At 48.7% G+C, this 17,217-nt stretch overlaps 1 protein-coding gene across 3 annotated transcripts in view; it reads right to left on the bottom strand.

Annotated features, from left to right (window-relative positions):
• Positions 1 to 315: 315 nt before the first annotated feature.
• CCDC88A (coiled-coil domain containing 88A) overlaps positions 316 to 17,217 on the bottom strand; it is a 320,350-nt gene continuing 303,448 nt past the window's right edge. For 2 of the 3 annotated variants that reach the window (XM_063918623.1, XM_063918625.1), the window contains exons 32-33: positions 16,459 to 16,556; positions 316 to 1,575 (exon numbers count right to left, since the gene is read on the bottom strand). In XM_063918623.1, the coding sequence (XP_063774693.1) occupies positions 16,492 to 16,556 (65 nt within the window). In that variant the 3' untranslated portion in view covers positions 316 to 1,575; positions 16,459 to 16,491. The remainder of the gene's footprint in view (positions 1,576 to 16,458; positions 16,557 to 17,217) is intronic. The other variant, XM_063918624.1, reaches the window with a different exon arrangement.

Here is a 17,217-nt window from a genome sequence, read left to right as displayed (position 1 = left end):
GTGTCCATAATGGTGAATAATACAGTTCTGTTCATACACACTGAGCACTTATCTTTTATGAATGAGAAAGAGGTTAAAATAAATGATATCTTTGGTGCTTTTCCAAATGGGAGGAATTTATGACATTCATTAGAGAAGAAGTAGACTTTAGCATTTAGTCCAGGGCAAGGCAGACCTGTGGGTCTACAGCGGTCGTTGAACTACAAATCCCAGCAATCCGCGCTCGCTAAGAACTTGCTGTTCGACAACCACTGAAGAGCCACAGGTTCACGATCAAGACAGTACCTAGAAACAACAAATCACATACAAATAAAATATATAGCAAAATGGTTTAATAACACAGAACGAGAAAACAGAAACATCCCATGTGTGTTAAACGTCGTTATGTAGCATAAAAGAATATTAATCAAATACAAGTGAAAATAATTATATTAAGACAATTGTTTAAATTAGAATGGGGCGGAGGGCAGAGATTCTCTCGTTGCAACAGAAACAATACATGTATGGAAAAAAAAAATTCCACACGCATCCAACACAGTCACGCTTCCCTTTAACCCCATCACAGCCAGCAATCATTACCCACTGGCAACACAAAAAAAAAAAAAAACGTCAACCCTATTAAAATGTGGCATTGTCAATATATATATAAAAAATTCTTTTTTTGCTTGAATAATTCACTGTCGGCTGATTCCGTGATTAGGAAACGGGGTTGACGGACAAACATACATAATAATAATCCTTTTGCTCATCCTCCAACAGTATTCAGTGCAGTAAAATTGTCCATCATCGCTAATTTCAAAGGACTACAAGATTAAAAACACAATATCCTGTTACGCAGTATTTATAGCGCCTTATAAGCATACTACTTGAGGCAATGCCTGCCCAATAATTATGGCACTGTATGGCAGCCTCTGTTTGCAGAGGACAGAATACAAAAAAAATCCACAATATTATTAGCACTGTACCCAAATATATGTGGGTACCCTACAGCAAAGAAAAGGTGCAGAGTATCCCCAAAGCCTGTGTGCGTGTCTGTGGTGCTAATTACACATAACTTGTGCATTCGGCATGTAAGCCATGCTGCTGAATGCTTGGAAGATGCATCACCATGCAATCAATAGGAAACACGTGAGGCAGTGATTTAATCAGGAAGCTTGTGTTCTGCAGGGACAAAAACAATAAAAAGCCTCTATTTCTTCCGGGAGTAAAACAGAAACTGATGCAATGTCTGGAAGTCATCAGCAGTCTGAGGATTGGGTTCATTCACAAAGTCAGTTTACTTCCAAGAGTGCTTGCAGGTCCATCCCAAACAGGACAGGAGAATATTACCACAATGCAAAGTTCAGGGAACGCTTATTACTCCTCTAGGATTTGGGGGGGGGGGGGGGGAAGGGGTATTTATTTTCACTCCAAAAAGAACTCCTTGATTCAAGGAAGGAACGTTGTCAGTCATCTCCAGCGCTACTGCTGAACACTTGCAACTAAAGTTCTCTGTTAAAGGAATCACTTGGCGGATGGTCTGGTTACTTCAGAAATAAAAACTTTTCAATGACAGACTGAAGGACACTTTTCGCTCTGTGTTTAGTTGAAAGCAGAAAGAGAAGAGAGAAAAAAAAAATAAGAACAATGAAAGGACTGACACAGATTAGATAAAGGTTAGAAAGCAAAGCGGTTAAAGCACAAAGAAGACAGAAAGCACAAAGGACACTGGCAGAGATTATATCAGGAATTCAATTGCAGGAGAAGAGTACGAATTGCGTTTAAACGCCAGCAACGGCACTCATCGCTGGGCTGGCAGAATGCCAGATTTGCACAAGTACAAATCCTATGGGCCGTTTGTTCTGTACAGCGCAGCTATTGTTGAGCAGATTCACCAGAAATTGAATTACCCCCTATACCTTGATGTTGTGGATTGGCTCACAAGCTTAGCCAAATGTACGCTAAGCACCTCAACTATATGCCATATTTTTTTGCAGCGTTTATGTCTTATAGTGTGCACCAATATCTTCACTTTCTTATAAAAGATTATACAGAGTGCCACGTACAGTCTTTCTCTAGTAACAACAACAAAATTGATCTAGCCTCACGTGTAGGGGAAAAGGACAGCTAGGTATATGCAAAACTGCCATGACTATACTTATTTTGACACAAAAGCCATATCCAGACTGGAGTTCAGACACCCAGGACCCTACAGACACCAGGTCGCTTGCTGCAGGAAGAGTGTAGATGACAACATCTACTTTTACGGCCCTCACTGACTTTGGTTGCATATCCCTTTTATATTGAAATTGTGAGTCATATTTCTGACAGTATCAAGTGTGATGGGTTGCTGATCCAGTGCTGGCCATATTCTCCGGTCAATGGTTAAGAGGGGCTGCGTGAATTGAACAATCACTGCTTTCCTCCATACACCGATGTATGGGCACGATGTGAATTGCACTGCTTGAAATCGGCAGAGTGACAGTCTGGATGACTGAACATGTATGAAAAACAGTTTTAATGTTATGTTGGGACAAATACATAAGGACAGTAGCGGATTAGGCCGCTTGGGGCCCGACTGATCCTAGGGGACCTGCTGACAGGGCTACTTAATGGGGTGCTTTTTTACTAGGTAGCTGGTGACTGGTAGAGGGGCGGATGGTTGGGGGTGGGGGGACTTGACCGGTAGCAGCGGCCGGTTAGGGAGTGAGAGACTGGTAGTAGTGGTTGGTTGGGGAGGGATGTGACTGGTAGCAGCTGTGTAAGTATGACCTACTTCTTGGGGGGGGAATGTGTCCTATTTATCGATCGATGGATCTATCTCCTATATATCTGTTTCCTATAAATTAGGAACAAAAATATAGTGCTATGGATTGTTTGAAGAAGGGGGCCCCAAATCGGTCTTGCTTAGGGCTCCAAGTGAGGTCTAAATCCATCTCTGCATAAGGGGTATAGTTGAGGGCAAAGAAAGCCGTAGCCATTGCTTTCAGTGTGAGTGCCACATGGTGAATTGTCGTCACCTAAAGTCTCCCTGTCCTCGGGCATTTGGGAAGCACCAGATGTACAGCAATTATTTAATCAATTTAGATTTTAATTGTTCCTGACTAAAAATGAATGCAGCCAGATGGGAATAGGAGATTGGTTCTCCCTGTGAAATGATTGGAGATGTTTAATTCAAGTATTTACAGGTAGGAGATATGAGGACACAAACTTGTATTTTAAAGATCAGGCTGCAGGACTGGCTATTGCCACACATGGCCAGGTAACGGGCTGTTGCATGTGGGTTTTTTTGAATGACATTGACTTCCAGCTAGGAATGTACAAAGCTCTCTCTTGGCGATACAATGGTCCTCACTCAGAGTTCTGCGCTAATTCTGCCGCAACTGTGATCCCATACTCAGTTACAGTGCAAATATATGCAAATGCTAGTATACGCATGTACTAGTGTGAGATGGGCTGTGTAGAACGTGAAATGCCCACTTTACCTGTTGGTGCAGATCATTAGGGGGTGTGCTCTCATTTAAAAGACCAAAAGCAAGATCTCCTTTGTGGCGCACACTCACTGAATTATATTTTTTTTAAAACATAACGTTTGATAATTTACCTATAGAAATAATACAGCAGCCATATACACAAAGGAAATAATATATTAGGATGTATGGGATCAGTACTAAATGCCGCTCCCGGATGTATTGAAATTCAATCTGGGATTAAACCAGAGTGGTGTTGTTTATAAGCAGAATTGAAACAATGGGGAAATACGAGCAACAGAAAAGACTGCATACATCGTTATGCCTGTGTATGTATCGGCACCAGGGCAGGGCCCCACGTCGCCTTGTTCCACCCCAAACATATGATGTCATGTGAGGGGGCGGGGCTGATGGCAGGAGAAAGTGTAGAGCTGCTCAGATGCTCCGTGCAGCTCTACACCCTGGAGGCTGGGTGCCAGGAACGTCCTTTAGACTCAGGGCAGCACTGCAGCTGCATTACTGGTGACAGGGTGCCATTCCAGGCAGGCAGCAACTATGCCGCTCCCAGGGCCCTGTGCGATGGCACTCCTCGCACCCCCCTCCCTACGGGTTGGGTATCTATACCAGTGTTTACCAACTCCAGTCCTCAGGGACCCCTAACAGTGCATGTATTACAGATCTCCTCAGTATTACAAATTTCTCCTTCATCCACTAGGGGCCACTGGAGCGTAGTTACAATGGGGAAATAGTAGGCAGTAATTGGGAGCTGGCACTTTAAAAAAAATTCTAACCCTGTGGCTAGCTCCTCCCCTACTATCTCCCCTCCAAGCCAGTCTTAGTTCAGTGCCCAAGGGAGCTGGTTCACTTGGGTTTAGCTGAAGAATTTTTTTCTTTATTATTTTATTTCTCTATCGTCCTAGTGGATGCTGGGGTTCCTGAAAGGACCATGGGGAATAGCGGCTCCGCAGGAGACAGGGCACAAAAAGTAAAGCTTTTCCAGATCAGGTGGTGTGCACTGGCTCCTCCCCCTATGACCCTCCTCCAGACTCCAGTTAGATTTTTGTGCCCGGCCGAGAAGGGTGCAATTCTAGGTGGCTCTCATAAAGAGCTGCTTAGAGAAAGTTTAGCTTAGGTTTTTTATTTTACAGTGATTCCTGCTGGCAACAGGATCACTGCAACGAGGGACAGAGGGGAGAAGAAGTGAACTCACCTGCGTGCAGGATGGATTGGCTTCTTGGCTACTGGACATCAGCTCCAGAGGGACGATCACAGGTACAGCCTGGATGGTCACCGGAGCCGCGCCGCCGGCCCCCTTGCAGATGCTGAAGTAAGAAGAGGTCCAGAATCGGCGGCTGAAGACTCCTGCAGTCTTCTAAAGGTAGCGCACAGCACTGCAGCTGTGCGCCATTTTCCTCTCAGCACACTTCACACGCAGTCACTGAGGGTGCAGGGCGCTGGGGGGGGGCGCCCTGGGAGGCAAATGTAAACCTATATAAAGGCTAAAAATACCTCACATATAGCCCCCAGAGGCTATATGGAGATATTTAACCCCTGCCTGTATTCACAAAATAGCGGGAGACGAGCCCGCCGAAAAAGGGGCGGGGCCTATCTCCTCAGCACACGGCGCCATTTCCTCTCACAGCTCCGCTGGTCAGGACGGCTCCCAGGTCTCTCCCCTGCACTGCACTACAGAAACAGGGTAAAACAGAGAGGGGGGGGCAAATTTAATGGCAATATCTTGATATATATAAAGCAGCTATAAGGGAGCACTTATTATAAGGCTATCCCTGTCATATATAGCGCTTTTTGGTGTGTGCTGGCAGACTCTCCCTCTGTCTCCCCAAAGGGCTAGTGGGTCCTGTCTTCGTTTAGAGCATTCCCTGTGTGTCTGCTGTGTGTCGGTACGTGTGTGTCGACATGTATGAGGACGATATTGGTGTGGAGGCGGAGCAATTGCCAAATATGGGGATGTCACCTCCTAGGGGGTCGACACCAGAATGGATGCCTTTATTTATGGAATTACGGGATAGTGTCAACACGCTAAAGCAGTCGTTTGACGACATGAGGCGGCCGGACAATCAATTAGTGCCTGTCCAGGCGCCTCAAACACCGTCAGGGGCTGTAAAACGCCCTTTGCCTCAGTCGGTCGACACAGACCCAGACACAGGCACTGATTCCAGTGGTGACGGTGACGAATCAACCGTATTTTCCAGTAGGGCCACACGTTATATGATTTTGGCCTCGTTACATTTAGCTGATACTACAGGTACCACTAAACAGGGTATTATGTGGGGTGTGAAAAAACTACCTATAGTTTTTCCTGAATCAGAAGAATTAAATGACGTGTGTGATGAAGCGTGGGTTGCCCCTGATAAAAAGCTGATAATTTCAAAGAAATTATTGGCATTATACCCTTTCCCGCCAGAGGTTAGGGAGCGCTGGGAAACACCTCCTAGGGTGGACAAGGCGCTAACACGCTTATCAAAACAAGTGGCGTTACCTTCTCCTGAGACGGCCGCACTTAAAGATCCATCAGATAGGAGGATGGAAAATATCCAAAAAAGTATATACACACATGCAGGTGTTATACTACGACCAGCTATAGCGACTGCCTGGATGTGCAGTGCTGGGGTAGTTTGGTCAGAGTCCCTGATTGAAAATATTGATACCCTGGACAGGGACAATATTTTACTGTCGTTAGAACAAATAAAGGATGCATTTCTTTATATGCGTGATGCACAGAGGGATATCTGCACACTGGCATCACGGGTAAGTGCTATGTCCATTTCGGCCAGAAGAGCTTTATGGACGCGACAGTGGACAGGCGATGCGGATTCAAAACGGCATATGGAAGTTTTGCCGTATAAAGGGGAGGAGTTATTTGGAGTCGGTCTATCAGATTTGGTGGCCACGGCTACAGCCGGGAAATCCACCTTTCTACCTCAAGTCACTCCCCAACAGAAAAAGGCACCGACTTTTCAACCGCAGCCCTTTCGTTCCTTTAAAAATAAGAGAGCAAAGGGCTATTCATATCTGCCACGAGGCAGAGGTCGAGGGAAGAAACAGCAACAGGCAGCTCCTTCCCAGGAACAGAAGCCCTCCCCGGCTTCTACAAAAGCCTCAGCATGACGCTGGGGCTTCTCAAGCGGACTCGGGGACGGTGGGAGGTCGTCTCAAAAATTACAGCGCGCAGTGGGCTCACTCGCAGGTAGATCCCTGGATCCTGCAGATAATATCTCAGGGGTACAGGTTGGAATTAGAGACAGATCCACCTCGCCGTTTCCTGAAGTCTGCTTTACCAACGTCCCCTTCCGAAAGGGAGACGGTTTTGGAAGCCATTCACAAGCTGTACTCTCAGCAGGTGATAGTCAAGGTACCTCTTCTACAACAAGGGAAGGGGTATTATTCCACTCTATTTGTGGTACCGAAGCCGGATGGCTCGGTAAGGCCTATTCTAAATCTGAAGTCCTTGAACCTGTACATAAAGAAGTTCAAGTTCAAGATGGAGTCACTCAGAGCAGTGATAGCGAACCTGGAAGAAGGGGACTTTATGGTATCCTTGGACATCAAGGATGCGTATCTCCACGTTCCAATTTACCCCTCACACCAGGGGTACCTCAGGTTCGTTGTACAAAACTGTCACTATCAGTTTCAGACGCTGCCGTTTGGTTTGTCCACGGCACCTCGGGTCTTTACAAAGGTAATGGCCGAGATGATGATTCTTCTTCGAAGAAAAGGCGTATTAATTATCCCATACTTGGACGATCTCCTAATAAGGGCAAGGTCCAGAGAACAGCTAGAGATGGGATTAGCAATATCTCAAGAGGTGCTAAAGCAGCACGGATGGATTCTGAATATTCCAAAATCCCAATTAATGCCGACAACTCGTCTGCTGTTCCTAGGGATGATTCTGGACACGGTTCAGAAAAAGGTTTTTCTTCCCGAGGAAAAAGCCAAGGAGTTATCCGACCTGGTCAGGAATCTCCTAAAACCAGGAAAGGTGTCTGTACATCAATGCACGCATCTTCAGATGCACCTGCGGATAACCCTGTCTCCAAGGACAAGGGTATCTCTTCTGTGGTGGTTGCAGAGGGCTCATCTATTGGAGGGCCGCAGATTCGGCATACAGGATTGGATCCTGGTGACCACGGACGCCAGCCTGAGAGGCTGGGGAGCAGTCACACAAGGAAGAAACTTCCAGGGAGTGTGGTCGAGCCTGGAAAAGTCTCTTCACATAAACATTCTGGAACTAAGAGCAATCTACAATGCTCTAAGCCAGGCGGAACCTCTGCTTCAAGGAAGACCGGTGTTGATCCAGTCGGACAACATCACGGCAGTCGCCCATGTAAACAGACAGGGCGGCACAAGAAGCAGGAGTGCAATGGCAGAAGCTGCCAGGATCCTTCGCTGGGCGGAGAATCACGTGATAGCACTGTCAGCAGTGTTCATCCCGGGAGTGGACAACTGGGAAGCAGACTTCCTCAGCAGACACGATCTTCACCCGGGAGAGTGGGGACTTCATCCAGAAGTTTTCCACATGCTAATAAACCGTTGGGAAAGACCAATGGTGGACATGATGGCGTCTCGCCTCAACAAAAAACTGGACAGGTATTGCGCCAGGTCAAGAGATCCGCAGGCAATAGCTGTGGACGCGCTGGTAACACCTTGGGTGTACCAGTCGGTGTATGTGTTTCCTCCTCTGCCTCTCATACCAAAGGTATTGAGAATCATACGGCAAAGCGGAGTAAGAACGATACTAGTGGCTCCGGATTGGCCAAGAAGGTCTTGGTACCCGGAACTTCAAGAGATGGTCACGGACGATCCGTGGCCTCTACCTCTAAGACAGGACCTGCTTCAGCAGGGACCGTGTCTATTCCAAGACTTACCGCGGCTGCGTTTGACGGCATGGCGGTTGAACGCCAGATCCTAAAAGGAAAAGGCATTCCAGAAGAAGTCATTCCTACCTTGATTAAGGCAAGAAAGGAAGTCACCGCGAAGCATTATCACCGCATTTGGCGGAAATATGTTGCGTGGTGCGAGGATCGGAGTGCTCCGACGGAGGAATTTCAACTGGGTCGTTTCCTACATTTCCTGCAATCAGGATTGTCTATGGGTCTCAAATTGGGATCTATTAAGGTTCAAATTTCGGCCCTGTCAATATTCTTCCAAAAAGAATTGGCCTCAGTTCCTGAGGTCCAGACTTTTGTCAAAGGAGTACTGCATATACAGCCTCCTGTGGTGCCTCCGGTGGCACCGTGGGATCTAAATGTAGTTTTAGATTTCCTCAAATCCCATTGGTTTGAACCACTAAAAAATGTGGATTTGAAATATCTCACATGGAAAGTGACTATGTTACTGGCCCTGGCGTCCGCCAGGAGAGTATCTGAACTGGCGGCTTTATCTTATAAAAGCCCTTATTTAATTTTCCATTCGGATAGGGCAGAGCTGCGGACGCGTCCGCATTTTCTCCCTAAGGTGGTATCAGCGTTTCACCTGAACCAGCCTATTGTAGTGCCTGCGGCTACAAGCGACTTGGAGGACTCCAAGTTGTTGGACGTTGTCAGAGCTTTAAAAATATACATTTCAAGGACGGCTGGAGTCAGAAAATCTGACTCGCTGTTTATACTGTATGCACCCAACAAGTTGGGTGCGCCTGCTTCTAAGCAGTCGATTGCTCGTTGGATTTGTAACACAATTCAACTTGCACATTCTGTGGCAGGCCTGCCACAGCCTAAATCTGTTAAGGCCCATTCCACAAGGAAGGTGGGCTCATCTTGGGCGGCTGCCCGAGGGGTCTCGGCATTACAACTCTGCCGAGCAGCTACGTGGTCAGGGGAGAACACGTTTGTAAAATTCTACAAATTTGATACCCTGGCAAAGGAGGACCTGGAGTTCTCTCATTCGGTGCTGCAGAGTCATCCGCACTCTCCCGCCCGTTTGGGAGCTTTGGTATAATCCCCATGGTCCTTTCAGGAACCCCAGCATCCACTAGGACGATAGAGAAAATAAGAATTTACTTACCGATAATTCTATTTCTCGGAGTCCGTAGTGGATGCTGGGCGCCCATCCCAAGTGCGGATTATCTGCAATACTTGTACATAGTTATTGTTAACTAATTCGGGTTATTGTTTAGGGAGCCATCTTTCAGAGGCTCCTCTGTTATCATACTGTTAACTGGGTTTAGATCACAAGTTGTACGGTGTGATTGGTGTGGCTGGTATGAGTCTTACCCGGAATTCAAAATCCTCCCTTATTGTGTACGCTCGTCCGGGCACAGTACCTAACTGGAGTCTGGAGGAGGGTCATAGGGGGAGGAGCCAGTGCACACCACCTGATCTGGAAAAGCTTTACTTTTTGTGCCCTGTCTCCTGCGGAGCCGCTATTCCCCATGGTCCTTTCAGGAACCCCAGCATCCACTACGGACTCCGAGAAATAGAATTATCGGTAAGTAAATTCTTATTTTTTCTTCACACACACGCACAGACTGGCAGCTCTGCCACTGCCAGTCTGCACCGTGGGAGCTGCCGGCGGGGTCCCATCGCAGCTGCGTGCGGCTCGGGATGGGCCCCGGCTGAGGGAGACACTGAGCTCTCCTGAGTTGGCGGACACCGCTGCGTGCGGCGCGTGTCGGGACCACTCCATCCAGCAGAAGATTCCGGCAGCACGGCAGCGGTGAGTATCTGACGGCCGGACACCGCTGCGTGCGGCGTGTGTCGGGGCCACCCTCCACCACTGAAAGGTGTGTATATCCCCCCCACCCAGACTGTTGGGATGAAGGGGTGACAGGGGGGTTCTGAAGAATTGATTTTATTATTGGTGACTACAACAGTGACTGAGCACCCTAACAACACCCCCAATCCCCCCCCCCCCCCCCCTCGGATTATTATTAGTCATTTTTATTTAATAAAAAAAAAAAAAGGAACAGCGCTGTGCCGCGCTCCCGCTCGCCCGCCCGCCAGCCGCCCGCTCTCCTCACTGCTCGGATCCCCGCCAGCGCGGCTCACAGAGCCGCTACAGGGATCCGACATAAGCATTGCAGTTTTAAATTTGGCGCCGTCAAGGAGGGGGGCGGGGCTTAATCCCGCTCTGCGCGCCCGGAAGTACAGCGCGCCGGGGACCCGTTCTTTTCCTGTCAGCAGCGCGGGACGGAGGCCACGCGACCACAGCAAAAGTAGTTACAGTGGGGAAGGGGGGCACTCGGGGGCACTACAGGTACAATATTTGTTTATTGCAGCCTGTCACTGCACACAGTATCGTGCAGGACAGATCGGCTGCTGTGGCTGAATTCTTTTCCCTGCTTCCCTCCCCTCCCTCCCATTCTGCCTATTGCTGTCTTCCTGTGGGGGAAGGGTATCAAGTTTAGGTGCTGCCATGGCCACTAAAGGCTCCAAGGCAGCTCAAAAGCAGGGTCAGGTTTTAGGTGAGGAGTCACAGCCATCGGCTCAGCCCTCCTCAGAACCCCAGAGCGCCCCGACATGGACGACACAACTCACAGAGGTGATGTCCCTGCTGACTGGGGAACTTAAAGCCTCTCGGGAAGATAGAGAGGCGGCCCAGTTCCGACAGCTTGTCCCGGTACCGGCGCCAGTACCTGCATGGGCAGTCTCATTGGCAAAGTCAGTGGAAGGGCTTTCCAGGGCTGTAATACCTTCCCAAGCCCCGTCCTTTAGTCCCCCCCAACAGGCTGCAAAAAAGAGATTGCTAGCCTCGTGTTACAGGACTTTGACGATGATATGCCTCAATTAGATGAGGCGGGGGTAGATGTACAGGATATACAGGATGTGGATATCCAGGATACTGACGATCAGGTATATGGGGACTCTGAACCAGTAGCTCAGGGTATAGAGGCTCTTATTACTGCTATTCGCTCAGTGTTACAGGTGGAGGAGACGGAAGACATCTTACGCCCTTCAAGGTTTGGCACCGACCAATACCTGCCGGTGACTTTTCCAGTTTCGGAGGAGCTGGATGCTCTTATAACAACAGCCTGGAAGCATCCAGACGCGAAATTTCAGGTATCAAGAAAAATGTTGTCTTCCTATCCTTTTCCCGCAGGTAGCAGAACGCGCTATGAGAACTCTCCGATCGTGGATCCTTCGGTGTCTCATCTGTCCAAAAAGACGGTCCTGCCTGTTCCGGGGGCAACTTCACTTAAGGAGGCGTCAGATAGGAAGTTGGAGTCTACCTTAAAGAATATTTACTCTGCGGCAGGGGTTTTGCAGCGCCCGGCGCAGGTAGATTGTTGGGTCAACAAGGCAATCGAAGCTTGGGCGGAACAATTGTCCTCTGGAATTCGTGACGAATTACCGGCGGATCAATTGATAGACTTGGCAGAACACATCCGTGAATCAGCCCTTTATCTTTGCGAAGCGTCCAAGGACATAGGTGTTCTTGGAGCTAGAATTTCCGCTTTAACAATTGCGGCCCGCAGAGCGCTATGGCTCCGGCATTGGCATGCGGATACGGAATCCAAAAGGGCGGCAGAGGCGTTACCCTTTACGGGTGAGGTTCTGTTTGGTAAGGATCTGGATGCCTGGATCTCTACGGCCACGGGGGGTAGGTCGGCTTATCTTCCTTCTGCTGCTCCAGCCGCTCGCAGACCATATAGGGGTCCCTCTTTTCGATCCTTTCGTGCCCCTTCCAGGTTTCGAGGACAGGCCAGGGGTGGAGCTTCTACCTTCCGTGGCCATAGAGGTAGAGGCGGCGGCAGGGGTAGAGGTTCCGCAGCCTCAGCCCAGTCAGACGTTAAGTCTTCTGGCACTGCCACCGCATGACGGGCCTTCCTCCCACCTGGGAGATCACAGGGTGGGAGCTCGTTTGTGGGATTTCAAGGAGGTCTGGATACAGTCCTGCCCAGATGCTTGGGTCCGGGATCTCATCACTTGCGGTTACAAGCTCGTATTTCAGGAACAACCACCCCAGCGGTTCTTTACCACGGGTTTGCCAGTTTCCGACAACCGGGGAGTTGCCTTACAAACCGCGGTCCAGAAGCTTCTGTCTGCAAGGGTTGTGATCCCTGTTCCCTCGCATCATCGAAAACAGGGCTATTACTCAAGCCTGTTTCTAGTACCGAAGCCGGACGGCTCAGTCAGACCAATCCTGAACTTGAAAGATCTCAATCTGTATTTGAAGGTGTTCAAGTTCAAGATGGAGTCCCTCCAGTCTGTTATTGCGGGGTTGGAAAAAGACGAGTTTCTGGCATCCTTAGACATCAAGGACGCATACTTACATGTTCCCATTTGGCCTCCTCACCAGGCCTTTCTCCGGTTCGCAATACAGGACGCTCATTTACAGTTCCAGGCCCTTCCTTTCGGTCTCTCTTCTGCCCCCAGAGTGTTCACAAAGATCATGGCGGTCATGATGGCCCTGCTTCGGAAGCAGGGTGTGACAATTGTTCCCTATCTGGACGATCTGCTAATAAAAGCAAGCTCAGCAGAATGGTTACTTCAGAATATCCGGATGACACAGGACCTTCTGATCCGACACGGGTGGGTCCTGAATTTTCCGAAGTCTCACTTATGCCCCGCACAACGGCTGTTGTTTCTGGGAATGATTCTCGACACAGTCCATCAGAGGGTTTTCCTTCCGCGGGACAAGATACTTTCTCTGCAGACACTGGTAAGACTGGTCCTTCAACACCGTCGGGTGTCAGTATATCTGTGCATTCGCCTGCTGGGAAAGATGGTAGCAGCGTTCGAGGCTCTTCCGTACGGTCGCTTCCACTCTCGACCGTTTCAGCTATGTCTTCTAAATCAATGGTCAGGATCTCATCTGTTCCTTCATCAGCGGGTAACGCTATCTCCAAAGGCACGGTCATCACTGCTCTGGTGGCTCCAGTCGACCCATCTGTTGGAAGGAAGACGGTTCGGCATATGGGATTGGACTCTCCTCACCACGGACGCCAGTCTGCGAGGCTGGGGAGCAGTGACCCTGGGACATCAGTTTCAGGGGCGCTGGTCAATCCACGAATCCGCTCTCCACATAAACATCCTCGAACTAAGGGCGGTGTACAACGCCCTGCTGCAGGCACATCACCTCCTGCGAGGTCGAGCAGTCAGAGTTCAGTCCGACAACGCCACGACGGTAGCATACATCAACCGTCAGGGCGGCACTCGCAGCCGCGCAGCGATGAGGGAAGTCACCAACATCCTTCTCTGGGCGGAGAAGTATGCTCTGTCCTTCTCGGCAATATTCATTCCGGGAGTGGACAATTGGGAAGCCGACTATCTAAGCCGGCAGGACATGCACCCGGGAGAATGGTCACTACATCCCCAGGTGTTTTGGCAACTGGTCCGCCGGTGGGGAAAACCACAGATCGATCTCATGGCGTCCCGACTGAACCATCAGTTGCCTCTTTACTACTCTCGGACGAGGGACCCGGCGGCGGCGGGCGTGGATGCTCTCACGGCTCCTTGGAATTTCCAGTTTGTTTACCTCTTTCCTCCGTTCCCGCTGTTGCCGAAGGTTCTGCAACGCATCAAGAGAGAAGACGCTCTGGTTCTCCTAGTGGCTCCAGATTGGCCACGCAGGGGTTGGTACTCCGCTCTACAACTGTTGTCTGTGGCCGAGCCTTGGACCCTACCACTACGAGACGACCTTCTACAACAGGGTCCTTTTTGTTATCCAGACTTACGCAGGCTACGTTTGACGGCGTGGCTGTTGAGAAAGCCATCTTGACAAGGAAGGGGATTCCTCGTACAGTTATACCTACTATGCTTCGGGCTAGAAAGTCGGTTACATCTTCTCACTACTACCGCATTTGGAAGGCTTATGTAGCATGGTGTGAACGTCGAGAATATTTTCCTTCCGTGTATAGCTTAGCCCGTCTTCTCCGTTTTTTGCAGGCGGGTTTTTCAGCAGGCCTAAGACTGGGCTCACTAAAAGTGCAGGTCTCTGCTCTTTCGGTTTACTTCCAGAAACGGTTAGCCTTGCTGCCTGAGGTTCAGACCTTCTTTCAAGGGGTTCTTCGAATACAGCCTCCCTTCCGTCCCCCGACAGCGCCATGGGACCTCAGTCTGGTCCTGTCCTTTCTGCAGTCTTCATTGTTTGAGCCCCTGGAATCAGTAGAGATAAAATATCTCACCTGGAAGGTGGTTCTGCTCCTGGCGCTGGCTTCAGCTAGACGGGTGTCAGAACTAGGGGCTCTCTCTTGCAGGTCTCCTTACCTGGTGTTTCATGCGGATAGGGCCGAGCTTCGTACTCGTATGTCCTTTCTACCAAAAGTGGTGTCTGATTTTCACATCAATCAGCCGCTTGTAGTACCGGCCCTCTCAGGGGACTCTCCGGATGTGAGATCATTGGACGTTGTAAGAGCGCTCAAGATCTATGTGGATAGGACTTCGGCTATTCGGAAGTCTGATTCCTTATTTGTGCTGTACGACGCTGCCCGCCGTGGTTGGCCGGCCTCTAAGCAGACCTTGTCTCGATGGATTCGACTGACCATCAGACAAGCTTATTTGGCGGCTTCTCGGGAACCTCCATCTTCCATTTCAGCACACTCCACACGCTCTGTGGGACCTTCTTGGGCGGCTGCCCGGGGGGTCTCTATGACTACTTTATGTCGGGCGGCTACTTGGTCCGGCCGTCATACGTTTGTCAAATTCTACAAGTTTGACACTTTTGCGGCCTCTGCATCTCACTTTGGCCGAGCGGTTTTACAGGACTCTCAGCGCTCTCCCACCCGTTCTGGGAGCTCTGGGACGTCCCCATTGTAACTACGCTCCAGTGGCCCCTAGTGGATGAAGGAGAAATCAGGATTTTGGTACTTACCGATAAATCCCTTTCTCCGATTCCACAGGGGCCACTGGACGCCCGCCAGCGCTGTTCCTCCTTGTTGTTTTTTGCTTAACGGTTTGCGGTTCAATTAATGACCGCTTGTTGAGTTCAGGTTATCCTGTTTATTATTAGGTTCGATTCCAGGGTTAGTTTGGGTTATCCTGGTTGAGTAGACGTCAATAACCTCCTCTACCTTATGGTTTTCTCTATTACAGCTCTCCCTGGGCACAGTTTTACGTAGACTGGCTTGGAGGGGAGATAGTAGGGGAGGAGCTAGCCACAGGGTTAGAATTTTTTTTAAAGTGCCAGCTCCCAATTACTGCCTACTATTTCCCCATTGTAACTACGCTCCAGTGGCCCCTGTGGAATCGGAGAAAGGGATTTATCGGTAAGTACCAAAATCCTGATTTAGTAATTCCCCCTGTGGACAGCCAGAAATGAACACACCTGTGCACCAACCTGGAAATCTGTAAAACATGCACTGTAAGGGGTCCCTGAGGGCTGGAGTTGGAAAACTAGGCCCCACGACGGTACAGATGGCCATTGACCATCAATGGATTAAAACTGGACTATGCACAATGTAGAATACTTTAACCATCTATGGGGGTGAACCAGATGATTTTCCGCCATCGATGATAAAGAAGCACCAAATTCTTTTTTCACAAAGGTGCTGGGACACAGAGCCCCCTGAAGCACCTGTAAGCCCCACCCCGGGCTCTGATTGCCCGCAGCCCATTTAATGATAAAGCAGGGCTGACTATCGTTGAAATAAATCATTGATTGTTCCCTTGCAGATGGTTTCACACTATCGAGGTAAAACATCAATGGTACCATTGATGGTTAACCCACGATGGCCATCCCTATCCCACGGTGCTGTTAATGGGAAGATGAAAAAATGTAGGCTGTCCATACCAAAATGGAAATTCCTTCTCCGAGTGGGTGTCTGCGATGGTAAGCACTGCGATACAGTTACACAAACCTTTTCACATTGTGTAATAATGAATAATATGCCACTACTTGAGTTTCCTATGAGATGTATGTTTGTAAGTAATGTAATCTATAAACTCTCTTTAGATCACATACAACAGACGTTATCATCAGGAAATGGGTAATAGAGCATGCAAACAAGCAAATGATGAAATGTAAAGCCAATAGCAACGCAGCATGGCTGGAAGGTAGCCATTTGTAAACAAGGGTTAGAGCGCCTCATTTACAACGTGGGCAAGGAACTCACCACTTAGGATATCACTTGAACAGGGTGACTAAATTAAGGGATTTGTTGCTCCCTAGACCTGCTTTTTGAAAGCCTGATTTCTGGCGCTGCCTCCACATCTGTAGGAGAAAGGTAGGTTTAGTATTATGGATGTCTATAAAGGCACAGAAGCTTTCAGTAAGACACCACCTCCAGCCCAGCATGTATCATCTACACCAGGAGCCAGTCTGCAACTCTACAGTCCCCCAAGAGCTATCAGGGCATGCTGTGACTTGTAGTTTACGGATAGCTGCAACTATGCAAATAGTCCCAGTTTTCCTATGCGCAGTCATAAGGTAGGGGGGTATCTAAGATATGTATTATCAGTGCAGTAGCACTCTGCTGTTGCTTCTGGGCATTGGTTCAGGTTTTCCTAGTTCTGCCTTCCAACGTTTGTACACTGTCCTCATTTGTCCTTCAACTGGGTGATCTAGAGCAACGTTTAAGGAAAGAAAGACTCGCAATGGGTTCCTTTGGTTAAACGTTGCATGGTGCATTGGGAGAATATGAAATAGTCCAATAGTAAATCACTTCTTAATATATGTAAAATAATTACTGTTTGAAAAGCCAGCATGCCGTGTTTTAACTCCGGTTGACTAATGAGATTTATTACTAAGGGTTAAAAATTACCTTTACAGATATTTGTATATACATAGTTCCGCTAGGAAACGTGTATGATTTACAGTATGGAAGTTCCTGTAGTCTTCATTTATTGACCAGATATGTAAACACTGTTGCTAT

Source organism: Pseudophryne corroboree, chromosome 4, assembly GCF_028390025.1.
Source record: "Pseudophryne corroboree isolate aPseCor3 chromosome 4, aPseCor3.hap2, whole genome shotgun sequence".
Classification (NCBI taxonomy): domain Eukaryota; kingdom Metazoa; phylum Chordata; class Amphibia; order Anura; family Myobatrachidae; genus Pseudophryne; species Pseudophryne corroboree.
Note: the sequence above shows the minus strand (reverse complement) of the source record. Positions and strands in the feature narration are given on the sequence as shown.